This window comes from Camellia sinensis, chromosome 7 (assembly GCF_055761805.1).
Source record: "Camellia sinensis isolate YWXY chromosome 7, ASM5576180v1, whole genome shotgun sequence".
NCBI lineage: Eukaryota > Viridiplantae > Streptophyta > Magnoliopsida > Ericales > Theaceae > Camellia > Camellia sinensis.
Genome location: NC_138967.1, coordinates 1,602,100 through 1,629,452, shown reverse-complemented (window position 1 = coordinate 1,629,452; position 27,353 = coordinate 1,602,100). Strand labels below are relative to the sequence as shown.

General features: G+C 37.4%; 1 protein-coding gene across 4 annotated transcripts; it reads right to left on the bottom strand.

The window, feature by feature from the left end:
• Nucleotides 1–83: 83 nt before the first annotated feature.
• On the bottom strand, nt 84–26,677 carry LOC114313578 (putative inactive DNA (cytosine-5)-methyltransferase DRM3). Of its 4 annotated transcripts, XM_082877298.1 has the most exons (13): nt 26,369–26,627; nt 25,522–25,576; nt 24,914–25,125; nt 24,589–24,717; nt 21,861–21,957; nt 21,688–21,734; nt 17,080–17,175; nt 9,599–9,709; nt 9,119–9,218; nt 8,485–8,591; nt 3,520–3,622; nt 2,604–2,683; nt 84–1,658 (listed from the first exon to the last, which is right to left on the bottom strand). In XM_082877298.1, exons 4-13 carry the CDS (start codon nt 24,697–24,699, stop codon nt 291–293), a joined length of 2,220 nt encoding a protein of 739 aa, XP_082733424.1. In that variant the 5' UTR covers nt 24,700–24,717; nt 24,914–25,125; nt 25,522–25,576; nt 26,369–26,627; the 3' UTR covers nt 84–290. The 4 variants fall into 4 exon arrangements, with proteins under 4 accessions (XP_082733424.1, XP_028115750.2, XP_028115752.2 ...); XM_028259949.2 differs by lacking the exon at nt 25,522–25,576 and having other exon boundaries at nt 26,369–26,676; XM_028259951.2 differs by lacking the exons at nt 24,914–25,125; nt 25,522–25,576 and having other exon boundaries at nt 26,369–26,677.
• Nucleotides 26,678–27,353: the final 676 nt, after the last annotated feature.

Below are 27,353 nucleotides of genomic sequence, written 5' to 3'. Positions count from 1 at the left end.
AACCTCACCAACTTGCTGACTCTTAGCTATACTTTCTTCAGGCACACCATTATCATCACACACCGCAACACATCAGTGATCAATTTCAAGAAAATGGCTTCATATAAGCAAAAGAATCAAACAACAATACAACTGGAGATTTTAATCAACAGGCTCGATCACCAGGAAATTGGTTGTGATCAGTTCGCTATAAATAGGAAAAATTAAAATAAAATGTTCATACTGGTAAAGTTCTGGAATGAAAGTTCTCTACGATCATCAACAAACTGAGATACCGGAGAGCAGAAAAGTCACATGTTTCTCTCCATTGCACTCCTTACACGCTGCAAAACACGAACAAACTCATAAAACAACGAGAAATCTAAACCACCATGGCCACCACTGTCCACAGCCATTGTAGGTTTCTTCGAAGAGTAATTGTACGGGTTCTGACAAATGATCAAATCGAAGCCACCAAACTTCTGAACCAAGCTCTCAACCTTGCTACTCGTTAGCTTCTGGATGTTCTCAATCTGCACCAACTCCCCCATTTGTCCAGCACTCTGCCACCACTTCTTGAGAATCTTCTGCTTCATTTCACTAGGCTCTACAGAGACGACACCTTTTAAGTAAATACCAAGGCGGTGCAAAGTAATTTCTGCACCACCAAATCCACTGTAAATCGATAGCACACTTAGTCCTCCAGGGAACAAAGATTTCAACACCGACAAATGGTACCCCAACGTATCCGTTTGGAAGCAGTGTTTGAGCAATTGAAGTCTTTCCTGTAGGCTAAGCTCGGCAACACGAGTATGGTTTATCGGGTAGCCCAGAATTTTCTCTATATATTCTGGCTCTATCGGGGCCAGTTTATTACGGCCAACCCAAACTAGGTTTGATGTCTTGCACTGATGGAGGATGTCTCGCTGCTGTTCTACCGAGAGCAGCCCTTTAGAAGTGGCTACTATTTTCCCGAGGTGATCGCATAATTGTGAAATCCCTGTAGTTTCAGTACTGATGCAACTCAACTGCTTCCTTGTGTCCCATGATGGCCACCATCTCTTTGCGTGTGGAATTACTTCTTGGATGGTCGTTGGTGGCTTTGGAAGAATATGAAACCTATTACCAGGAGGAAGATTGTGTATGTAGCCTTCCTTCCTACTCAAGGCTGAGAAGAACTGAGTATCTACATACTCGGGCTCCGTTGCATACAAGAACTGTGATATTTTCATCCAAGAATCGTGAGATAGATTCATAACGTTTCCATAAAAGAAATATGGAGGTTTAGCTACCATTTTATCAACACTCTTGCACGACTTGGGTTTGGACGATTCAAGCATTTCAAAACCATCCAATCGCCTTGCCTTACGATGGACCTCTCTGCGGTGTACAGGGATCTGAACCCCTTTTCTTGGTTCTGCACATGTTGGGCCAAGATAATTGCTCAAGTCATCATTGTACTCCTGTTTTGGCCTTTTCAAACTGCTTAACTCATCAATATATTCTTCTTTTGGCCTTTTCCCTTTATACTTCTCTAAATCAATATCACTAAATTGAGAACCAGCATCTAAACAAAATTCCTCGGTTTTTACAGTGAATGGATCGAAAGAATGGTTACTTGGACCATCTTCCATCCCGCTAGTCCAAGACCTATTCCTATTGAAAGAAGTCAAGAGACGCTGCAAAAGGAAGCAAAACAAAGTTCCACTCTTACTAAACCAACTGATAGAGAGAACAATAAGAGCATGTCTGTCCATAACATATAGCATAGTAAGCAACAACAAAAACCAAGCATGCAATAGAACATTGCCTCCTATGTTACATGGACTCCAGTACGAGTATTGGGCTGGGTGTGGGTGTGGGTGTGGGTCCAAGTGTCATGTCTTCATAAACCTAAATCTTAGGATATAGAGATATGGATCCAAAAGTTATATATGGGCGCAGTGACTCATCATAGATATTTATATAGATTACATACTGTATAATATTCTTAAATAAGAAGTAAATTATACAGAAATGTACTTCAAATTAATAGAATTCAAGGAAAATATGAATTTCTATATCTCATCCATGTGAGAGATTAGAAATATTTCTTCACTACCAAATGTGAGTTTGTTCTTCTTCAAACATCATAATATATATATATATATATTAGAGGATCCAAGTGTCTAAATTGAGTATGGGTATCGGACACATGTCACGCACCCTTACCCTTGTCATATCTGGTGGACAAGAGTACTTTTGGGGAAATAGAAGAATCCATGTAACACAATATATAAAATATCAGACAAACTTCTCATACGAAGCCAACAAGACCGCCTGGAAATAAAGAACTTCTAAAAAAGATCAATATAAAATAATATTAATCTTGAAAAGTTCAATGTAGCCACTTAGCTCAAATAGAGCTTCAATAGAAAGTGAAAAAAACCTAAGCATAAACATCAATGAAGCTAGCCTAGAGTTGCAAAATCTGCTATGTCAACTTGTGGACAGTCAAAATGTTTATTAATGGTTTTGAACATTGTAAATTCATTAATAGGCCATTAGGAATATAGAAATTGAATAGCAGTATGGTTTATGTGAGGAAAAAAATGAAAATATTAGCAAAACAGAAGGACAAGAACCTTGTTTGCTGCAGAGCAAGTATCACCAACTTCATCAGCACAAATTGCATCAGCAAGCTCAGTAATAGGAACTTCTGTACCTGAAAAACAGCAGATGACTAATAACTAGAAAGTTGGCAGCAAACTGAAATCATCTACAACCTGAAGATAATATGACATCCAATACCTACAGAGTAGACATTCCGAGAGATATAGTCTCTCCTAAGATATGAGAAAACCTATAAACTCATGAACTGCAATTTTTCAACAATCTATGCATTTTCACCAATGCAACAACAATAACCAAAGGGACAACAGTGGCCTATCAATTCAAGATCGTTCTATAGTTGTTAGTAAATCTTAGTCGAGGAGGGTATAATGGTGTCACATCATGTGTGACATAGGTTACATCATTTTCTACTACTTGTCAATAATGTTCCCAGTCAGTTATAGCAAAAAATAAGGAGATTATGATCAGTTGATAGTAATATTGAAATAAAAATACAGTAAAATAAAGAACAAAAGAATAACAATTGGGTAAACCACATACATGAAGAATATAATCATTTACAAGGCCAATTAATTCAGCATAAAATTATGACAACCAAAAAAGAATAAAAATGTACAGAACCACAGCCACAAAACTTATTGTGCCACTGAATACAAATCAGAGGCCATTGTGAAATACATTTAAAACCAATTGTAATTAGGACATAATCTTCATGATAAATAAGTTTAGGTAGGTTCCAAACTGCAACAAAAACGAATATAAGGACAAGAAAATAAAAGGCATAAGAAGCAAAAGACGAGGAGACAAAGAAAAAGAAATTTCAAATGAACATAAATTGCTTTGTTTCCTATACCAAAGAATAAGTAAATAAAATGTGAGGCAGTTGAGGCATTGATCTATATGTAATATTAAGGTAATATTACCCACCATACTTCTCAATAGCTGCAGAAATTTGATTTTCAGAGAACCCCAGTTCAAGCAAACGAAGTGTCTTATCCATAGTCCCAAACAAGGATTCAGTAGTACTTTCCTGTGAATTTTAGTTGGATTAGTAACCATGGGCCATATGATATTGAATGCGGAAATAAGTTAATTAATCTATGAAAACATGGAAAGAAATTAATTGCACAATCAGAAAATAAGCTTGCTAAACTTCCCCCCCCCCCCCCCCTAATAAGCTTGCTAAACTTGACAATTGACATCAGGCAGTTATAAGCATGGCCATCCACCTTCCTGTACTGTATGTACTACTGTTCCGATCTAATCATTCTCTACATTCATAAGCAACAGCGTAATACCTAGATTTGGAGTTAATTACCTTATCTTTAGAGAATAATAATGAGCCTATGTTCATATAACCCCTTAGCCAATTCGATAGTCTATGAAAGATGGATAAGTATACGGGATACGAATACAATATGCTACAAATACATAGATACAATGATTTTTTTTTCCTTAAAGAAAGTAAGATACAGATACATCAAGGATACGACCATATATATATGTACATGTAATATCATGATGCATATAAAATAATAAATATTTTTTAAAAAACATATTTATAACAAACTAACTCCGCCGGGGTTGTTAACAACTCCGCCGGTCCCAAGCCCGGGTTAAGGAGGAGGGTTGTGTGTTAGGTAGCCGACAGCCAACATGTAAAAAAAGCCGCTCGGATCCCTTATAAAAATGAATCCTACTTTGAATCGTTTAAATGCTAGGTCGTTCCCCTCAAGTGACGCGTTGCGCCTACCTCCGGGTGTTTCGAAAAGTGAGCAAGGGGCGCCGCATCGATGCCTGGGTGCGGTGAAAAATGGGTAAAGGTTTCCGCGTTTTTCTGGGCGAGCGTGGGTAAAGAAGATAGTCCATGACTATAGGTTTAGGGTAGCCACTTGGAACATAGGAACCTTAACTAGTAAGACGATGGATTTGGTAGATGTTATGATTAAGAGGAGAGTTAGTATAGCTTGCATACAAGAAACTAAGTGGACAGGAGAGAAAGCTAGGTAAATTGAGGATACTGGTTTTAAACTTTATTATAGTGATAAGGATAGATGCAGGAATGGGGTAAGAATCATAATTGCCAAGGGTCTTGTGGAAAGTGTGGTAAAGAAGATAGTCCATGACTATAGGTTTAGGGTAGCCACTTGGAACATAGGAACCTTAACTAGTAAGACGATGGATTTGGTAGATGTTATGATTAAGAGGAGAGTTAATATAGCTTGCATACAAGAAACTAAGTGGACAGGAGAGAAAGCTAGGTAAATTGAGGATACTGGTTTTAAACTTTATTATAGTGATAAGGATAGATGCAGGAATGGGGTAAGAATCATAATTGCCAAGGGTCTTGTGGAAAGTGTGGTGGCGGTCACTAGGAAAGGAGATAGGATTATGCTAGTTAAACTAGTTATTGGAGGAAATATAGTGAACATTATTAGCGCTTACGCCTCTCAAATAGGATTAGATGATCAGACTAAGAGGGATTTTTTGGAGCAAATGGATGAGATCTTACAGGAGATACCCGTAAGAGAGAACCTGATTATAGGTGGAGATTTTAATGACCATGTGGGCATAGATAAACTAGGCTACGAAAGGGTGCATGGTGGATACGGTTTTGGTGACAAAAATGAGGCTGGAAAGAGTATCTTAGATTTTGTGTTGGCTTCTGACCTGGTGGTGGCCAATACTATATGTATAAGAAGAAGGAGGAGCATTTGATAACCTTTAAGAGTGGATTAGTTAAGAACCAAATAGATTACTTCTTAGTAAGAAAAGTGGACCGCCTAAAATGCAATGATTGTAAGGTGATTCCTGGAGAGAGCCTAGTCTCTCAACATAGGATTTTGGTACTAGATTTATGTTTTAGAAGACAATACCAAGCTAGGAAGGATGGTGGGCGTCGTAGGACGAGATGGTGGGACCTAAAAGGGGATAAACTAGAAACATTTAAGAATCGAATGGATAGGGAAGATACTTGGGACTTAGAAGGTGTTGCTAACACTATGTGGAACTCGATGGCCAATTGTATGAGGAGAATCTCAAGGGAAGTGTTTGGAGAGTCGAAAGGAACGGGACCCAACTCTGGGAAAACTTGGTGGTGGAGGGAAGAGGTTCAAGCGGTAGTTGAGGCAAAAAAAGAGTACTTTAAAAAGTGACAGAATGATAGAACTGAGGAAAACCTTAAGAGCTATAGATTGGCTAATAAGGAGGTCAAGAAAGTAGTGAGAGAGACTAAGTTGAAAGCTTATGATGACCTATACACTAGATTAGATAGTAAAGAGGGAGAGAAGAGGGTATACAAACTTGCTAAGATACGGGAGAGAAAAACAAGAGATTTTAATCAAGTAAAGTGCATCAAGAGTTAGGATTCTAAGGTATTGGTGAAGGATGAAGAGATTAAGGAAAGATGGAAGAATTATTTTGAGAAACTATTAAATGAGGAACATGGAGATACGGCAATAGGGGAAGAAATAGCCAATAATACGATAAACCAAGACTATAGGTTCTATCGCAGGATTAGGAATTTTGAAGTGGAGATTGCACTTAAGAAAATGAAATCCAATAAGGCTTTAGGACCCGATGATATCCCTATTGCAGCTTGGAAGTGTTTGGGTAAAAAAGGAGTTGCTTGGTTGACTAGGTTGTTTAACAAAATTTTGTTGACTAGGAACATGCCAGATGCATGGAGAAAGAGTATTTTAGTGCCAATCTATAAGAATAAAGGTAACATCCAGAATTGCAACAATTATGGAGGAATCAAGCTAATGTGTCATATAATGAAAGTGTGAGAGAGGGTGATGGAACGCCGATTGCGAGAAATAACAGAGGTGTCAGAGAATCAATTTGGGTTTATGCCTGGTAGGTCAACAATGGAAGCGATCTATCTTTTAAGGAGAGTAATAAAAAAGTATAAAGAAAAGAAAAGAGACATTCATATGGTGTTTATCGACCTTGAGAAAATATATGATAGAGTGTCCCGGGATATAATATGGTGGGTGCTAGAGAAGAAAAAGGTGACAAAAGGTTACATTGACGTGATTAAGGACATGTATGAAGGGGTGGTGACCACTATTAGATCGCCAACTGGAGAGACAAATGAATTTCCTATCACTGTAGGGTTACACCAAGGATCTACCTTAAGTACTTATCTTTTTGCTTTAGTTATGGAGGAGTTGACTAGAAATATTCAGGATAACGTGCCATGGTGTATGCTTTTTGCAGACGATATTGTGCTAGTGGATGAGACTAGAGAAGGAGTTAACACAAAGTTGGAGATTTGGAGAACAGCTCTTGAATCTAAAGGATTCCGGATAAGCAGAACTAAGACAGAGTACATGGAGTGTAAATTTAGTAACAGTAATAATGAAAGCAGAGGAGAAATAAAGATTAAGAACCAAGAACTGCCTAAAAGTGAACATTTTCGTTATTTAGGGTCGATTATCACAACAACGGGAGAGATTGATGCAGATATGGCCCATAGGATTAAGACGGGATGGTGTAAATGGAGAAATGCGTCTGGGGTATTGTGCGATAAACGAATACCTACTAGACTAAAAGGTAAGTTTTATAGAACGGCTATTAAACCAGTTATGTTGTATGGGACGGAGTGTTGGGTAACCAAGAAATAACATGTAGATAAGATGAGTGTGACTGAGATGGGGATGCTAAGGTGGATGTGTGGTAAGACTAGACAAGACAGAATTAGGAATGAGTGTATTCGGGAATGGGTAGGAGCAGCACTGATAGAAGATAAGTTGAGAGAAAATCGATTAAGATAGTTTGGTCATATTCAACGGAGACCAGCAGAGACAGTAGTGAAGAGATGCGATGCTGTAACGATAGATGGAAATGTTAGAAGACGAGGTAGGCCTAAATTAACATTGGCTAGCGTTATAAATAGAGATATGAATCTACTTAATTTGACTAATGAAATGGCTTTTGATAGGGCCGCATGGAGAAGAAGGATTCATGTAGCCGACCCCATTTGATGGGGCTTAAGGCTTTGTTTGGTTTGGTTATATTTATAACAAACTATAGGTCTTTTTATCTACAAATTATTTTCAATTTCAAGCTTATAGTATTCACGTTAAAAAAACAACAAAGTCATATTATTTGTGTTGACACAAACCTAAATCAAATTTGACATGCTATAATCTCACTATTTCCTAATTCTTCTTCTCTAAGAAGTACGCAAAGTATTGAAAATTATTCTTGTATTTATCTTAAAAATTACACTCTAATGCTACCCAAGAAATGCCACATCTCAGTTTCAAGATGGATCTGATATGTGACCCAACCCAAGGTATATGAAAAGAAAAGTATCCCATATTTCTTTAAGATTAAAGAAAATTAATTTCAAATTATGGATATCATATACGTATCCACAAATATCTGAGGAGTATAGATATCCGATGCGGTAATGACTCCCTTCTAGAAGTATCCATGCCATATAGTTGGAGAATAATATGTCAAAGATCATTCCAATTTTCATTTCCTTTCTTCACAAGATTCAAGTAAATTGTTCCCATCCGCACTCCTAGCAAATACAAAATGTTAACACCACCAAGTATGCCTAATAAAACCATTGCAAAAGTGATGTAGCAAACCAGAAACATAAAATTGGGGCTCCACCACTCTAAAAACACACATACATAGCCTAAATGATAACATTGTCATATACTAACTAATAAACAATCAAGGGAAAAATTAAAAATAAAAAGTGTCCTATAACACCAAGGTCAATAACAGAATATTATTGCTAAATTAAACTCCTGCATACAACATGTTGTATGACATCCTTAAAATGCAACCAACTCAATCACAATATAATGAAAACTAATCAAAATAATATATGTACATATAAATTATACATAATGAAAGAATCATCAAGACCTTGTTCCTTTCTCCATTGCCATGATTTGGGTTATCATGCACTTGGTTTTCAGCTATCTGAGCAGCAAAGATGAAGTCCACTAGTTCGCTGATTGGAGCATCTTCACCTGATAATATGCAGGATCAGGCTAGAAAACTCAAGAACACAACTTTTCATACATGTTACAATAATGAGCCATAATATACATCTAGACAGAAAGCTACATTGAGCATTCAGTCTTACGTGTAGCAGAAACAGCAAATAAAGAATACTATTGAAATCTTGATTTGAAAATAATAAAATACTTCTAAAATATAAGCACATCATAGGGAATTTTCTGTGTATGTGCATGCATAAGATTTATAATTATCGATTTGAACCCTCAGTGTTGGACTCAAAAAATCCTAAAATCTTGGCATGTTGATATCACTGTAGGAGTTTTGTACTTGAAAGTCTCAAGCTTATACTCACTAAAGTTTATCAAAAAAGCAAGACTTTTTCAAGATCTCCACATATCAATTATTATATATACTTTTGGAAGTTTATATGGTAAAATAGAAAAGAACAAATGCTAAATCCATACAATACAGAGGAAGATAGGCTAGAAGGAAAGCATTCCACAATAAAATTTAAATTTCAGAAACTTTCACATACCAAGCTTATCCATTGCAAAATTGACTTCATCCAAAGAGAAATTCATCATCAGCAAGGATGCTCTTCTGTCATCATTATCTACGTCAAATACATCAGGCTCCTGCAGTAGACTGAAGATTAAGCCAAACCACGGATGACGGAAAAAAATCCAAAAGCTTAACAAAAAAGACTATCGCCACAGTTGTTGTCCCCTAATGAAATGGGCAATCTAGTGTTAATAGATAATAATACTAGGGCAACTTGATACAAAGTATGTGTATATAAATAACTTCTCTCTTTATATGTTCCTTTAGGTAGCTGGATGTCCTGAGTTTTTGGGCATAATTGTGGAGAGCTCAAGAAAGTGGTTGGGACTCCTTGAGGCGGTGGCTAACCTCCATTTCATTTATAAAATGTCAAATAGACAATTCCAAATTAACCCAGTACAGAATACAAAGGAAACAATCACAACTATCACACAAACAAAAACCCAAAAGGTACCTCTTTTGGACATATTTGTGCTGCAAAATTGGGGGAACTGCTTGTGTCCTTGTCATCACCAAACAAGCTATCAAGTGAATCTGACAATTCACAATATGATTTGTGAAGAACCTGTTACATACTGAAGCAGGTCAGCTACTAGTGTTTATAACTTCAAACGAAAATGCTGACAGTGAGATGCAGAAAGTGAACCAATGTAAATTTTGAGTCTGTACAATGCAAACAATGTCACATCCCCACACACACACACACACACAAAAAAACAAAAATCATAAAAACGAAAGTTTGATTGTGATTCATTTTGCTGCAATCAAGTGTTGTTTTCAATATCATTGTACAAGTCCTTCACACAAATTCTGTAACCAATTTCTCTTAGCCTTTCACTCTCAAGTAACGGTTGTCTTTATCTAATGTGAAGTATTTGGAAAGAGAGTCACCATAGTTTTGAGGATGTAGAGCAGTCTATTCAGAAGTTGAAACAAGATTTTTCGTTTGTTCTCTTTGGGACACAGAGTGAATCTTACCATAGAACATTTTTTTTAAGTTTTGGATTAATTTTGTACTAGGTGTATTTCCATTTCAAACTCCTAGGGTGCTCTTCTGAAATTTTACTTTATTAAAAAAGGAGAGGTGGAAGACAAAGAAAACAACATTCTCTGTTTCCAGATAGCGACTTGTAAGATAGCACAAGAAAGATTTAACAAAGCAAATCTATATTGACTCTTTTCTGGGAAAAAGTTTCAACACACATAGAATTTTGCAAAATAGACATTAATTTCAAGTAAATGGCTCCACTAGATACTATGAAACCAAAACCACCAACAAAAAGTCCACTCAAACGTATCTGCTAATAAAAGCAGCAAAAAGCCTTTAATCCCAATCACTTGGGATGTACTACATGCATCTTTCTTCTCCCATAAATCCAAGTCATTCGCTAAGTTGAATGCAATCGTTCCATTTGACCTCTCAATTAATCAAAAGTAGAACAAATCTGTTCACTAGCTTTGTCAGTTAGAACTATATCGTCCATGAAAATCAAACATCACCAAACATCCTCTTCAAACCTGGACTCTCGGTATAAAAAAAAATTACTCATCACTTCCCATATTCTTCTAACACTAGTTAGAACTCCATCATACATAACTTGATACTCCCAATTTATCTTTTCCCTTCCCATATTGCATGTAGAGGAACCCTAACACATGCTTTTTCAAAGTCCATAAATATCATATAAAGGTATTCTTTACCTATAGTTCTCCAACCACCCAAGTAGATGATCATAGTTTCCATCATAGACATAAACTAAACTTAAGTTTTTTGTCATCTACTTTCTTTTTTTTCTTCCTTTTTTTTTTTTTTTTTTGATAAATAAGCAAACTTTATTGAAAAAGCATCAAGATGATGCAAAGAATACAAAACCAATCCTAAAAGCTAGCAGCAAACATATACAAAAACAACGCTAAACAGCAAGACAAGAGCAAACAAAACAGCTATTGAATCAAGTACTCTACAAAGTCAACAAAAGTCAAAACATCAAGATCCACTGTAAACGATATCCAGCTATGCAGCACAATGAACAAACACCGCTCCAACCATGCCACCGAATGCATCTCCCCCAAAAAAACTCACCTATTACGCTCCAACCAAACCAGCCACATCAAACAATGGCCAGCAAGCTTCCATGCCTTCCAACGTCTCTATAAGATTTTTGAATAAACTCATATATTCAATTGTCTTGGTAATACAAGAATACATTGGTTTATATAATAGTCTAACCCTAGAACGAAAAAGGAAATACAACTTATTTCAATCCCTAATATATACAAAATATATATACTACCATAGTACCATATATACATAAAATCCCTAATATATTCTCACACCCCCGCTCAAACTCAAAGTATTTTAGCAGAAAACACTGAGAGTTTGCCAAGAAGAAACTAAAACTGAGCAGCGGTGTGAGTCTTGGGAGAAGAAGTTAACAAGTTGAAGAGCTGAAGAGACGAAAGGAAGAGAAATAGAGCCAAACTACAGATGTTGTCGAATAAAGTGACAATCAATCTTAATATGCTTCATGCGCTCATGGAAGACAGTATTATGAGCAATCTAAATAGCACTGCAGTTGTCGCAATAGAGAGAGGTCGGAGAAGACTGAGATACACCCAAATCAGATAGAAGACAACGAAACCAAACAATCTCAACAGGAGCATGAGTCATAGCACAGTACTCAGCTTTGGCAGTAGAGCGAGTAATAACAGTTTGTTTTTTACTTTTCCAAGAGATCAATGGCCAAGAAACAATACAGAAACCAAACGTGGACTTGAGATCAGTGACATCACCAGTCCAATCAAAATCAGCATAGGCCACCAAATCCAAAGAGGAAGTAGAAGACAATAGTAAGCCCTGCAAGATAGTACCACGAAGATAGCGAAGAATCTGATCCAAAGTAGCCCAATGTGTAGAACAAGGAGCATAAACAAACTAGCTAACCACATGAACAGCATAGGCAAGATCAGGACGAGTAACCGTCAAATAGACTAAGCAACCCACAAGATCTTGATATAAAGTAGCCAAAGGAATACCATCAGTAGTGTTGAGCTTCACCTTAAGTTCAATGGGGGTATCAGAAAGCTTAGTGTCAGTAAGACCGGCCCGATGAATAATCTCATTGGCATACTTGGCCTGAGGCCAAAAATAGCCCTTGGGAGAAGAAGCAGCCTCAATACCAATAAAATACCTCAATGGGCCCATATCCTTCATTTCAAAAGTGCGAAAGAAGAGATGCTTGGCCTTAGAGTTATTAGAACAGTCAGAGCCAATGATGATCATATCATCTACATACAGTAATAAGACAACAAAACCAGTAAAGGTGTAAAGGAGAAACAAAGCGAAGTCATGGGCACTAGGATGAAACCCAAGCTCAGTAACAGCTGTCTGAAAACGATCATACCAAGCACAAGGAGATTGTTTCAAACCATACAAAGCACGCTATAGACGACAAACCTGTCCAGAGAAATGAGGAAGGCCAGGGGGAGGACGCATATAAACATCCTCAGTGAGATGGCCATTAAGAAAAGCATTCTTAATATCCATTTGATAAAGAGGCCAATAACGAATAGCAGAGACAGAGATCAAAGTACGGACAGTAGTCATTTTAGCAACAGGGGCAAATGTTTCCTCATAATCAATACCATACTCCTGTGAGAAACCTTTTGCAACCAGACAAGCTTTGTAGCACACGAGAGAACCATTAGAATGAGTCTTGACTTTATAGACCCATTTGCAACCAACCAGATTTTTACTAGCAGACAAAGGAACCATCTCCCAAGTAGTAGTCTTCTACAAGACAAACAACTCATCCTCCATACCTCTAATCCAATTAGGATCTTAACAGGCTTCCTTATAAGATTGGGGTTCTGAAAAAGAGTGCATAGCAGACAAAAAGGTGTAATACGTTTTAGCAAAATCAAATTTGTCTACCTGTTTACGGATGCGAAGGGGATACTTACGATTGGCAAGATCAGAGTCGTCAGGGGCAGGAGAGTAGGCAATAAGGGCAGAGATAACCGGTGGAGGGAAAGCCTGGCGACGAGAATAGACTAACAACGGAGGAGGAGACGGAGATGGAGCCACAGGGGAGCGAGGAGGAAGAGAAGAGGAAACAAACTCATATAGGTCAATGGAAAAAGACTCAGCAAGAGGGGTGGTAGAGGGAACAAGCTTATGGGAAACAGTAGAGATGTACTCATCCGAAGGGACCTCAGAAGGAAATAGATCAATGTGAATCAAATCCTCTTTGGAAACAGGAGCAGTGATAGGGGAAAACTGAAAGTAAGACAGACGTTTGAGAAAGGCAACATGGTTGGAGACATAAAGGCGACGAAAAACAGGGTTATAACAGCAATAGCCTATGTGAGTAAGACTGTAGCCTAAAAAGACACACAGAACAAACCGGACACTAAGTTTGGTCCTATCTTTATGAGGAAGAATGACAAAACAAACAGATCTAAAAACACGCAAGAAGGAATAATTGGAAAGTTAGGAGAATAAAGCCTCATAAGGAGACGACTAGAGAGTAGGGGAGTAAGCATACGGTTTGAAAGAAAAGCAGCAGTGAGAACTGCTTCATCCCAAAAAGGAGTCGGAATAGAGGCAGAGAGAAGGAGAGACCTAGCTGTTTCAAAGAGATGACGATGTTTATGCTTAGTGCAACCATTTTGGGTGGGTGCATTAGTGCAAGAGGTTTGATGAATGGTACCCAAATTGGCTAAATACTCACAAAACTCAGTTTTAAAATATTCCCCACCCAAGTCAGATCATAACAATTTAATGGTAGCCCCAAACTGTGTAGTGATCATAGACTGAAAGGTATGATATATTTGGTAGAAGTCAGATTTATGAGTCATAAGATAAACTCAAAAATAACGGGTGCAATCATCAACAAAAGACACATAGTAAGCGAAACTCCCTTTCAAGAGAAACAGGAGTATGCACAAGAGAAAGTGAAGACACAGAAACATAAATACTTTTATTAAATGGTAAAGCTGACATTTTGGCAAGTTTACACCCCCAACATTCATCAATTTGACTAGGAAAAGCTTTACCCAATAATCTTGACTGAGCTAAAGACCGTAAACAGTCAACAGACAAATGACCTAGGCAAGAATGCCATAAAACTGACTCGACTAAGAATCTAACTGAAACGAGGAAAATGCAGCTGGAGAGGTAGATAGAGGGAGATACAAGCTTTCTACCACATAGAGATCTCAAACTCTACGGTCAATCCCAATCTGTTTCTTGGACACCCGATCCTGCACACAACAGACAGGAGAGGAAAAGATAACATCAAAACCAGAAGAATCAAGTTGACTAATAGATAATAAACTGACAGATAGCTGAAGAACATAAAGAACAGAGGGAATAGTAACAACAGGCATAGCAGAGGGTAAGACAGACCCAATAGATAGAATAGGCATACTAGACCCATTAGTAGTATTAACAATAATAGGAGAGGGAAGGGGGATACAGTTTTGAAGTAAAGAAAGGTGAGGAGTCATATGATGAGAGGCACCTGAGTCAAAAAGTCAGATAGAAGAGAAGATACCTGAAGAGGACCTAAACAAACCTGAATGAAGAGAGGTGAGAGCAGAAGCAGATAGAGATGGCTAGAAGGTGGACAAGAGATACTGAAGCTATGCAATCTGGGCACTTAAGGAAGCCGAGTCAGTATCAGAGCTGGAGTAGTTGCAGTATAAGTAGCAGGAGGCCGATAAGTACTTGGAGCAGGACCTCGAAATTGTGTTTAAGGTGGCTGAAAAGACCGCGTAGACTAACGTCCCTTCTTGGGACAGTTGTACTTCCAATGGCCCTTCTGATGGCAAAAGGCACACTCATCAGAGGCTAATGACCCCTTCTTAGGCTTCACAATGGCCTGCAGCTGACGAGGTCTGAGTAGGAGCCAAGAAGACAGAGTCTAACTGACCGTCTTAAGATGGGTTTCCTCAGAGAGGAGCTCACGAACAACAGCAACTACAAAGGGAAGAGGAGACCGATGAAGGATGCCACCACGGATAGCCTTGTACTAGAAGAGAGAGCTGTTAAGAACTGCCCTAAATGACCCTGCTCCCAAAACTCAACATAAGCATCTAGTGCCTTGAGGTTAGATGGTTCCATGAGAGCTAACTGATCCCAAAGACCTGTCATCTCAATGTAGAAGTCCTGAATAAATTGAACCTACTGACGAGCACATTGTTTCCAACTCATACAGCTTGGCACAGATGGACTATTGATACACCAAATAAATAGTCCCACACCTCCTTGACAGTACTGAATTTGGAAAACATCATTCTAATACAATCATCCACAAAATTATGAAACCAGGTCAGAACTTAGGCATTATCGCAATCCTAAGTGTCACAAGAAGTCACATATCCTTCTACTTTCGGGTCCGATGGACGAGAAATAAAACTAGAAATATAGCCCCATTTTTTCTGACCAATAAGGAAATTCTTCATAATACTGGCCCAATAAGCATAATTGGCACTAATGAGTTTACATCTGATGGCTTGGATTTTGGTATCTTTATTGTAATAAACCAAAAATTAACAAGTTGAAGTATAATAATCAAATAACAAGTGGGCCAACTGTAAATAAGAGGTTACAGTATTAAGAGAATCAAAATTCCCAACAGAGAGAGAGAGAGAGATACAAACAGGGCAGCACACAGAAGTCGATCAAGAGGGTAGAGTCAAACAGCTCTTCGATCGCGTGAACTAGAGCCAGAGAGAGAGAGAGAGAGAGAGAGAGAGAGAGAGAGAGAGAGGGAGAAAGAGTGTTCAATAGAACCACGATCGTGATTCAAAGAGAGAGAGAGAGAGAAGCTTCTGATGATCATGAACCAGAGTCGATAGACCTAGGAAGACCAGACCACTCGACTTCAACCAGTGAAGATGAGGCACGACTTCGACTGAGGGATTGAATCAACAATTGAACTGATGCCGTGATGATGTCAAGAACCAGAGAGAGACAAGTCAAGAACTTGTTTCAATATCACGATTGGAAGAGAAGATCACCCACAACTAACGACTGAGAGAGAAATAGTTTCTACGGTTTTTGGCTCTGATACCATGTAAGATTTCTAAATAAACTCATATATTCAATTGTCTTGGTAATATAAGAATACATTGGTTTATATAACAATCTAACCTCATAATGAAAAAGGAAATACAACTAATTTCAATCCCTAATACATACATAGAATCCCTAATATATTCTCAGTCTTTTCCCAACTCTTCCTCCAGCCCAACTTTGTAACACCGCCCTCACTGTCCCTGGTTGAATTACAAACCAGCCCAACTCATCTACTTTCTTAATCATCACTCACTTAGACTCTTCCAAGTTTACTTATATGAATTACAAGTTTATTGCCAGGAAACTTAGTACAAATTTGAATATCATCTTTGTTCTTATGTACACGTACCATGGTGCTTTTCCTCCATTTATGAGGCATCTCCTTAGTCCTTAAAATCTTGATAAACAAATGCGTCAACTAAAACTTATGCAGCAAAAGGGTTTTTCTAAATGAAGCTGCATGAAACAAGTTGATGTAATGAAATAATTGAAGTTTTAGACATTTAACCTAATAAGACTAGCATCATAACACTATATTATGCAGCATACTATTCTGTGTGGAATGACCAAATATAAATAAATAAATAAATTTAGTAAATGGAACCAGCATTATACACTTGAATTAAACCAAAAGAGAGTTAGAACCAAGGTAGAATATAGAATCTCCAAAAAAGAGTTAGACTTTAGGATTTCCTAAAGTCTAATCTGATTAATATATTGAAACCAGCTGTAGCAAATACGATCATTAAATCAATCACTTCGCCTTGTCCAAACTGGTCGAATAAAATCTCCACATCTGCACATACCAAAGAAACTCAAGTGTGCTGCACAACCAAGGTGACAGCAAATACCTCTTTTGGATGGCCATCTGCAACTATTTCATCCTTCTTGCCAATAAATAAGCCATCGAGAGAATCTGAAGATTCAGATTGTGATTTTTGAAGAGCCTGTTGCATTCCAAAGCATGAATCTTTAGTCAATCAATCTCCAGCTGTAAAACATGAAAAGCATAATGAATTGCACAATTGATGCACTTGAAGAGAATGTAGGTAATGGAAACATATTACTTCTGGAGGCACCATTAGTTTATTTAGATTTTCCACGGTAAATACAAGAACATAACAACAGGTATTTTGCTTCTATCTCCGCACTCCAAAACCAGATTCCTCACAGGATCAATGTAATTAATACACTGAATAACAACTACCACTCTACAATCATGACCTGACAGAAAACAAATGAAGATTTTGGCAAAGTAGACTAACAATACTCAGCTAAAATGCAGGAAAATTCTAAATGCAACAGCCAAGATTGGAAAAAAATTAAGAACAACTAAGCAGCACCACTGAGTTCTGACATCAGGGTACACATTTCACACATTATATTCCATTTGATGAAAAAGTAAGTGCTGCTGATACATGGATGAAACAGAAACATGATTTTTCTCATTGAAGATGCCATGGTCACCAATTGTAATTTGAGAATGAATCATCACTATAAAATGTTCTCATATTCGGGAATTAACTGCAATTAGATCATAAAGTAGTTGTCAAAACTTGTGGAAGCCACAAAATCAGGTGATGATCCAGGACATAAGAATGTAACAAATCAAGACTTTTTTTTCAGTACGCTATGATACAAGGGGTAGGGGAAAAGTTGACATGATAGAGCCAAGAACAAAAGGGCACAATCCAAGCACCACCTCTCCAATGCCTGGCTTTTGTAGGGGTGATGGAACTTTATATCATGGCAGTCCTATACAGATGTCTGTACGTATGTGTTAAAATCCACCTACTCTCCACCTACTTCACCCACTTAAACCTACTCCACTAAACCTAACCCACTACACCACTACCACCTCACCTACTCCACTAAACCTAACCCACTACACCACTACCACCTCACCTACTCCACTAAACCCACTACACCACTACCACCTCCACTTCACCTACTCCACCTACCACCTCCACTTTACCTACTCCATCTACCACCTACTACCACCTACTCTTCTATATATAGGAATCATTGTAGCATTCAATAATTCAACAATTACAAACGTCAATCAATAATACAATTCTCTTTTTCTCTTTATACATTAAATTTCTACATGGTATCAGAGCAAGGTTAAGCACTTAGTATTTTTCGCTTCACCGGCGGGCGGCAACCTCGCCTTGGCCGTCCGCCGGACCTCAACCTAATCTGCTAAAATTTTTCTACACATACCTTGAAATTTCCTTTCTGAGTGCACTACTGTTCAGTCGCCGGAGACCACCACCGCTTGCACGTCGATGTCCCTTTGCCAAAGCTCCGTCGCGACACCGGCCTTCCTTGCGTCTGGTTTCAATCCCCTGCTATTCCAAGCCACAAAATAGGGCACGACTTTTGAGAGCTCGATATCTATATCCATGTATATCTTTTGGGCAGTCTATATACACACTCATACAGTGTCTTCTACACCGGTAACATGGTACAAGGGCCCAACCCTTCTTGATGCCCTCGACATGATTACAGAGCCCAAGAGGCCATCAGACAAGCCTCTTCGTCTCCCACTTCAGGATGTCTACAAGATTGGCGGTATTGGTAATTTGGCCCACTTTTTTGATCAACACCAGCATATAGTTTCAAAGAGATAACTATATTATATAATTTTTTCTATTTTAAAATATTTTTCCACCGTCCAAACCTTTTTTTTTTATCTTATATATATAAAAAATTGGATGGAACTCACGTGGGTGCTACTTTTTCTTTTTCTTCTTTCCACAGCCCAACTTTTCCTTGGACCTCAATTTTTTATTATTAAAAATAAAAAAATAAAAAATAAAAAAAAATTCATTCCATCTAATTTTTCTGCTCAGTCTTGTACCTTCAATCCATTCGGATTTGCACAATACACTCATTTTATTTCTATCGGGATTTCGCCCTGATCACAATTTTACACCAAAAAAAAAAAAAAAAAAAAAAAAAAACAACAACAACAACAACAACAACAAACCCAAACAACCACATCCACAGGCGGGATTTTTCTTCTCTACTCTGCCGCCGGTCTCTTCTTCTTGCCTCCGTCTTGGCCGGCCCTTGAGGGTATTGCCTCCGTGCTTCCTAGACCACCAAGCAAGTTGCCTCCTCCCTGCTCCTCCACTACAGCATATGGTGGACCTCCAAATCGGAACATCACGGTGGCCTTCCGCTTCAGCTCCTTGTTTTCTGTCTTTAGCACACTTATCTCTACTCGCGCATCCTTATACATGCGTTGGAGCAGAGCCAGCTGGGAGTTTAACTGATGCACCTCATTTGTCCTGCTCTGCAGCCGGTGCGACAGGTTTGTGACCGCAGTCATGGTTTCCACACATGACTTCAGAGTATACTGATTGGCCTCAATATCAGTTTGCACCGCCATTTTTTGCTCCACCGACCGCATCGGAAAGTTCAACGGAGCAAAACCAGAGGTGTTTGGTTGAGGTTCACTGGCCACCGTACCAGTTAGTTCTCTTGTGGACTCGTTCAATTCTGGAAAGAGCGTGAGCAAGAGGAGGCCATGTTCTGGGTCGCTGGACGGGAAGAAGAGGCCATGTTGCTGAGTGTTTCAGAGACGGGTTGGTTACAGAGTATTACAGAGTTTCTCTCTCAGCAAAGGAAGAGTTTTTTCAGAGGATTTTCAGAAGTTTTTTTGTCTGCCTCAGCCTCAGCATCAACCTTGGTTAAATAGACGGGGCAGCCACGCGTATCGCGCGCCACTTGACGCCAGACGACAAACGGGCGCGCCAGCCAAGGCACTCACGTGCCTCGCCATCATGTCCGGCACATCTTTTTATGACTTGGGCTCGCCTTTTGATGGCACGTCTTTTTATGGATTGGGCACGCATTTTGATGGCACGCCTTTTTATGGATTGGGCACGCCTTTTGATGGCACGCCTTTTTGAAAGATTGGGCACACCTTTTGAGGGTGCGACTTTTCAGGGGTCCGACAAGACTCTGTAAACTGTCCCGACATTGATTCCGGTTAGCTCCTTCAAGGGTCCGACAAGACTCAGTAAACTGTCCCGACATTGATTCTGGTTCGCTCCTTCAAAGGGTCCGACAAGACTCTGTAAACTGTCCCGACATTGATTCCGGTTAGTTTCTACAAGGGTCCAGCAAGACTCTGTAAACTGTCACAACAACTGTCACAACAGTATCTATTACAACGGTCCGACATGACCCCGTAAACTGTCTTCTACATCGGTCCGACATGACCCCATAAACTGTCTTCTACATCGGTCTGACACGACCACACAGTGTCTGCTACAACGGTCCGACATGACCCCATAAACTGTCTTCTACATCGGTCTGACACCGCCATCCAGTGTCATCTACACCGTTATGACACCACCATACAGTGTCCTCTACATGGTTATGACACCCCCATACAGTGTCCTCTACAACGTTATGACACCACCATCCAGTGTCTTCACCAATGGTCTGACACGACCATACAGTGTCTCTTATCCTCTTTTATTTTTATGTATTTTCTTGTTTTGTTACTCTCTCCAAACTCAAGTTGGTTAGTTCCTATCCCCCTTGAGTTTGCGGGGGGCTGTTAAAATCCACCTACTCTCCACCTACTTCACCCACTTAAACCTACTCCACTAAACCTAACCCACTACACCACTACCACCTCACCTACTCCACTAAACCTAACCCACTACACCACTACCACCTCACCTACACCTCACCTACTCCACTAAACCCACTACACCACTACCACCTCCACTTCACCTACTCCACCTACCACCTCCACTTTACCTACTCCATCTACCACCTACTACCACCTACTCTTCTATATATAGGAATCATTGTAGCATTCAATAATTCAACAATTACAAACGTCAATCAATAATACAATTCTCTTTTTCTCTTTATACATTAAATTTCTACAGTATGAGTTGCCATCACTCATAAAAGACATAAGGTGCCATCACCCTTTCAAAAGCTAGGGCTTTTCAAAGTTGTTGCACAGATTACCCCTTATTATTGCTCCCAACTCTACCATGTCAGATTTACTCCTTCCCCATGTACTATAACTTAGCAAAATATAAAATCAAATTGAATACAAGGATGTGTATGCAATAGAAAGAACTCCAGATGTGTTCAAAATATGCATGAACACTCAAATTGCTGAATTAAATGAAGCCTGGAGGTAGCTTCAACCATTGACAAGCATCCATCTAAATGCAAGACTACTGTGAACCATTGGGCTACTAGGCATTAATGATTGGGTCATTTGTAAATCAGATGTATAATAATAATAATAATGATTAAAAGTGAATAAGTATTAAATGAGTGAATAAATACATAACAGACAGTTAATCTTGAGATATCTGACTCATACTTTCCTCAGCTTAATTAACATAGTGACAATTTTACAAATATTTGCCAACAAAAACAAGCCAAAATTAAACTACACAGAAATATTCACTCACAGAATATGCAAAGAGCGTCTCCAGTAACAAGTCAACATTGTCTTCACCTAGATTGAAAAGAAAGTCTTCTGGTCAATATCATTAAAGATGGTGATAAAGTCATTTTATTGATGAAAAAAGAAGTTTAACAGAGAAAAGTAAAATTCTAAAGTTTGCAATTGTGCACTACATACCCTTTTCTTCAATCACTTTGTCAACAAGAGATGGTGAGAATCCCATCCCTATTAAAGACGATCTTATATTGCTACTTGATGAGCTCGCAACATTGTCCTAGAATAGATATTTTCCCAACAGGAAAAGAAAAAAAAAAGGGGGACACGAGAGAGAAGCAACAAAAATAAGAATTTATCTTGTGTAAAACTAACCATCCAATTTCTAACTAATTGCCAGGAAAGGTAAACAACTCAATCCACATATCAAGTGACACAAACAAAAACAAAAAAAAATACATTACTACACAAGGGAATGCCAAAAGAATTTATACAGGATCCATGCTCAAATTTTAAGATTCAAATCTCAGAATCAATGTAGAAAAGTGCGTATGAAAAAGCATGAATGTGCCGAGTGCTTAACCCGAACCCTGATTTTGTTAGGAAGCCTAGTGAAAGAAAAACAATCCTTGGTATACAATAAGAATCCTAGACATAGAAGGTAATGTAAAGAAACCAGATTTAGATCACCACGAAAAAGCGAAAAAACAAAAAGAAAGAAGGAAAAGTTTTCCCCCATTGAATTTATAGCGACAACCATAGTTGTCAAATCAGAATTCGTATCGTGAATCGAAATAGCCTCATACTGAATCGCGAATCGAATCATGTATCGTAAAGATTCGGCCACTTTTTCTAAATTACTTAAAAACATATATCTACACATTTAGATGTTAAATATGTCTGACAAATATGAAATATTTAGACTTAAATCAATAAAACTGTTATTTTGAATAATAATCACATATTTTAATAGGTAAGAAGTTAACAAAGGTTCCTATGTAAAATACCATCTTACCTTTTTTTTTTTAAAGATATTTTTTATCAACCATTCTTAACAAAGATAATAACCAAATAGACAAATTATCAATTTCCAAAATAACAATAATTAACAACGATATTGATATTTGGACAACAAGCATACATACTTTTCTAAGTAACAGTGAGCAAATAATAAGAAAGAATTATTTATAATCTTTTATTTTAAAGCCTAAAGTATTTTAAAAGGTATAAATATAATCGATATCACACATGTAATATTTAATTATATTAAATTTAATAAAATAGCAATAGATAATTCAGAGTGTAACTTTAATCTTAAACATCTTTAGAAGATATATTCTGATTTTTTAAAGGGAAAAAAAAATCAAAAGAAAGGTTAAAAATATGTTAGGTGTGACTGAATCTGATTAGATCCTATTAAAAACTTCATGATCACTAAAATAACAACAAATTATGTATATATATTGGTTATTTTGGTATTAAACACTATTAGAATTTGTATAATGTCATTTTCACTAAAAAGATGGAGGAAAAAAAAGAGTCAAAAATATGTCGGACACAATAATTTCAAAAATTGCATGAATCGTAAAAAGTGAATCGAATCGTGAATCGTGTGATTCACTAGAAATTCACCCATAGATTCGTATCGATTTTGCAAAATTTGCAAATCAAATCGCGAATCGTAAGATTCTAATAACAGAGGCGACAACTTACAAGTAACAAACAGAATAAGCTCTATCTCCTGTCAATTCCATACAATGTTACAGGACATTAATGAAAGGATCTCTGCCAGAGAAGTGCAATCTAATGTATCTATAACCTAAACAGTGTAAAATACTATAATATATCAATATAAGGGGTTAAAATACAAGTATTTCTTGAGAAAACAGGAAATTATATGACTTCATAGCATAGACAAAAAAAAAAATCTTCTCCAACATAAGTCTAGTATTATTTTCCTTAGCCGCACCAGATTCTGCAATCTTAAGGCTTGATCCTACTGCCATAAATGTCAAATAAATAGCAGACTTTAAATGCAAAACACATGAAATGGTCTTCATCTGCATTTATAGCTAGCATTTTTTTTTCTATGGATGGCAACAGGAGATACTACAAATGCTTTTAAGGTCAAAAAGGAAAAACAAGGACAGTTTGTAAAAGGCTTGAAATCTTAAGGCTTGATCCAACCAACATAAACTGTCAATTAAATAGCAGACTTTAAATGCAAAACACGTGAAATTGTCACCATCTACATTTATGGCAGCATTTTTCTCCATAGATGGCAGCAGGAGATACTTTTTTTGGGTGAATAACAGCCGAAGATATTATAAATGCTCTTAAGGTAAAAAAAGAAAAACAAAAAAGGACAGTTTTCATTGCCCAATGAATTGTTCAATGAAGGTTGCCACATGAAAGGAGGGCAACTAGATGGACATCTTCGAGGAACACCAGAGGCACTACATGTAAGTTTTCTTTTTAAACAATATAGTGACCTACAATGTTTGTCCAGCATATCATAGAATAGTGTCAACACTTCAAAATGTGTAATCATGATAATCCTGTTGTAGCATTCTGTTTTTGTCCAGCATCTTTCATAAAAATTTCCAAGTGGTATGAGTATGCTATATGAAATTACAAAGGGTATACTGTATAGTATTCATGGTTCGGGACAGTGTATTTGCCAATATTGTTTTCATTGCTACCAAAACTTTTCAAATGAAGCTGTTTATTGAGCTGCCGTGAGTTTCCATGAAAAATATGGAACAGCTTTTGCAATGATCCATTATTCGTAGCAAACAATGGAAAACATAATATAAAGGAGAGAGAAAAAACACTGACCAAAGATAACTACCATAAGATATTTAAAAACAATGTAGAGCAATTAATTATCTACAAACGATAGCCACCATACCCCCATACGGCTCAAGTGCATGTGCTCTGATGGTGAGTCCAAACCCAAAATCTCAATTTTTGGCATGGTTCCAGCTCCACTATCTGGTTCCAGTGAATTTCCGATGTCCATAAAATCTATTCTCTCGCACTACAATGTAAGAAATAACATACATCAAATCAACTGCATCATAAGACAAATAATGGCTAACAATTATGCATACCATTTTGACATGGGGGAAGAAGAAGAAGAAGAAGAAGAAGAAGAAGAAGAAGAAGAAGAAGAAGAAGACAGCAAAGCTTGAAATGAATAGTTCATATAATAACACAAACTGCATAGACTCAACCTGTCTCTGTGTCTGCAAAAGAAATAATCAAATTAGCCTAAGGATGGACTGAAGGAACACCCAACCCAACTTTTAAAACTCCCGGGAATGCAGATCTATTAAACAAACAAGCAGCATGTATAAAAGCATATCCAAAGTTGTATTATGGACTTTGGAGGGTATGCCAAGAGTAAACAGCTTGTTATATCACCAAATGCATAAATCCGTGGCACCTGGAATGGGGAACATCAACATAGATGTAAGTAAGCAAACAAAGCTTCTCACATTATAATTGCAAACAAATTAAAAGAATCCACATATGTAACTTTGGCCTTAGGTGATTGAGCTTTGAAAAAGTCATGGAACAAGATAAGCGCAAGATTGGCTTCAATCCATGCTGGCTTGAAAAACAATGATGAATATTTTCGTTATTGAACAACCAGTGCCAAGATTTATGGAAAATAATAAATTAACATATAAGGTCTTTATTAATTATATTAAAATTGAGCACAAATAGGTCCTCAGAGATCCCAACAAAAAAACAAAACAAAAAATAGCATGAAGGAATTTTGAAATCGGCGAAATCAATGATGGCACCAGTAATATACCATATCATACATTATACATACCCGATTTGGTATGCTGAAATAATCAACATATATTTGTTCCAATAAATTTGATGTTCTGTAGTTAGAAAAATAGACATCAACTTAAAAGACTAATCCAAAAAGAATTTTGCTTTACAACAATTACATTACCAAGGAAGATGAATGAGTGTGAGTGTGAGTGTGAGTGTGAGTGTGAGTGAGTGTGTGTGTGTGTGTGTGTGTGTGTGTGTGTGAGTGTGAGTGTGAGTGTGAGTGTGAGTGAGTGTGTGTGTGTGATTGTGTGTGAGTGTGAGTGTGAGTGTGAGTGAGTGTGTGTGTGTGTGTGATTGTGTGTGAGTGTGTGTGTGTGTGTGTGTGTGTGTGTGTGTGAGAGAGAGAGAGAGAGAGGGTAGTATCAATTTGTAGCAAATGTATGCCCAGAAACCACCAGAGGAAACAATCAATGAAATTAAGCACAAGAATTTCTTTAAAAAAAGAAGATGAATCGCATACATTAAACATAGATACATGTGTGTGAATTTAGATACGTGTGGCAGGACAGGAGACAGGATTTGGCTCGGAGGGACCAACATCAAGCCAAAAGATTACCCTTTTATACCCAAAAAAAATTAAATAAAATCTCTAGACTTGGCCGACTTTCGCGGGTATTCTTTGAAATTTCATCATTATGCGATAGATCATTGCAATTGTTTATACACCCGAAAATAAAATAAAATAAAATAAAAACAGAGAGAGAGAGAGAGAGAGAGAGTAGAAATGTGATGCAAGGCAAATGAACAAAAATGAAAATGAAGGTAGAATGGAAGGTAAAATAAGCAGAAATTGAAAAATCAACATCAGAAATCATTAACGTTCAACCATACCATACCTAGAAGAAGAAGATGAAGATGAAGATGAAGTGGATGAGGATGCGGTAGTGAAGATTCTCTGATGCAGCGGCGCGTAGAGGCTACACTCGACGCCGTCGCTGGATTCTCGGTGAACGTTACAATTAATTAAGATTCTCTCTCTGTGTGGAAAAGCTGAACTGAGAAATAATGGTGGTGAGTGAGAAAGAGAAAGACGAACAGAACAGAACAGCTCAGAAAAAATCCAGACCCCAATGTCTAAGCCAGCGCAGAGTACGATACACCGCTTACTGGACTACTTCGGTCCTTCAAATGGCCTGTTTGGTTCATTCTACTGCTTGTAGGTTTTTTTTTTTTTAAGGCAAGTTTGGAAAATAGGATTGCCTAAATATCCGTTCAAATCGGTAATTTGGATCGAATCAAATTGAATCATACGGTTTGATTTTGTTCTATTAAAAATTGATTCAGTTTCAAATTAAGAAATATGAGAATCATAAAAACCGTTCGGCTACTAGATTTTATGAAAAATCTCGATTCGAACTGAATCGAAACGAATTTTAAAAAATATATATATATATATAAAATATTAAGTTTTATTTTTATTAATTAGTTTTTTATAATTTTAATGATATTAGGATGGTATAGATATGTAATATTAAGTAATGTCTTAATATTATTAGTTTTTATCATGAGTTAAATGTAATTAGTTTGAGTAATTATTTTACTAATATTAACAATTTATTCTTGTAAATAGAAATTTTTGAAACCGTAAACCAAATCGAAATCGAACCGTTTTTTTAATTTGGTTCTGGTCGTGTTTTACAAGTGTAACGGTCTAGTCTAGTTCTCAAAATCACAGAACCGTTATGATCGGTTCGATTCTTGAATTTTCTCTGAATTGAACCAATTCAGACCGTGTACACCCCTATTGAAAAATACATATTTTAGTCAAAAGATTAAAAAAATTTAATTTTTATTTTAATTTTTTAATAAATTAAATAAATT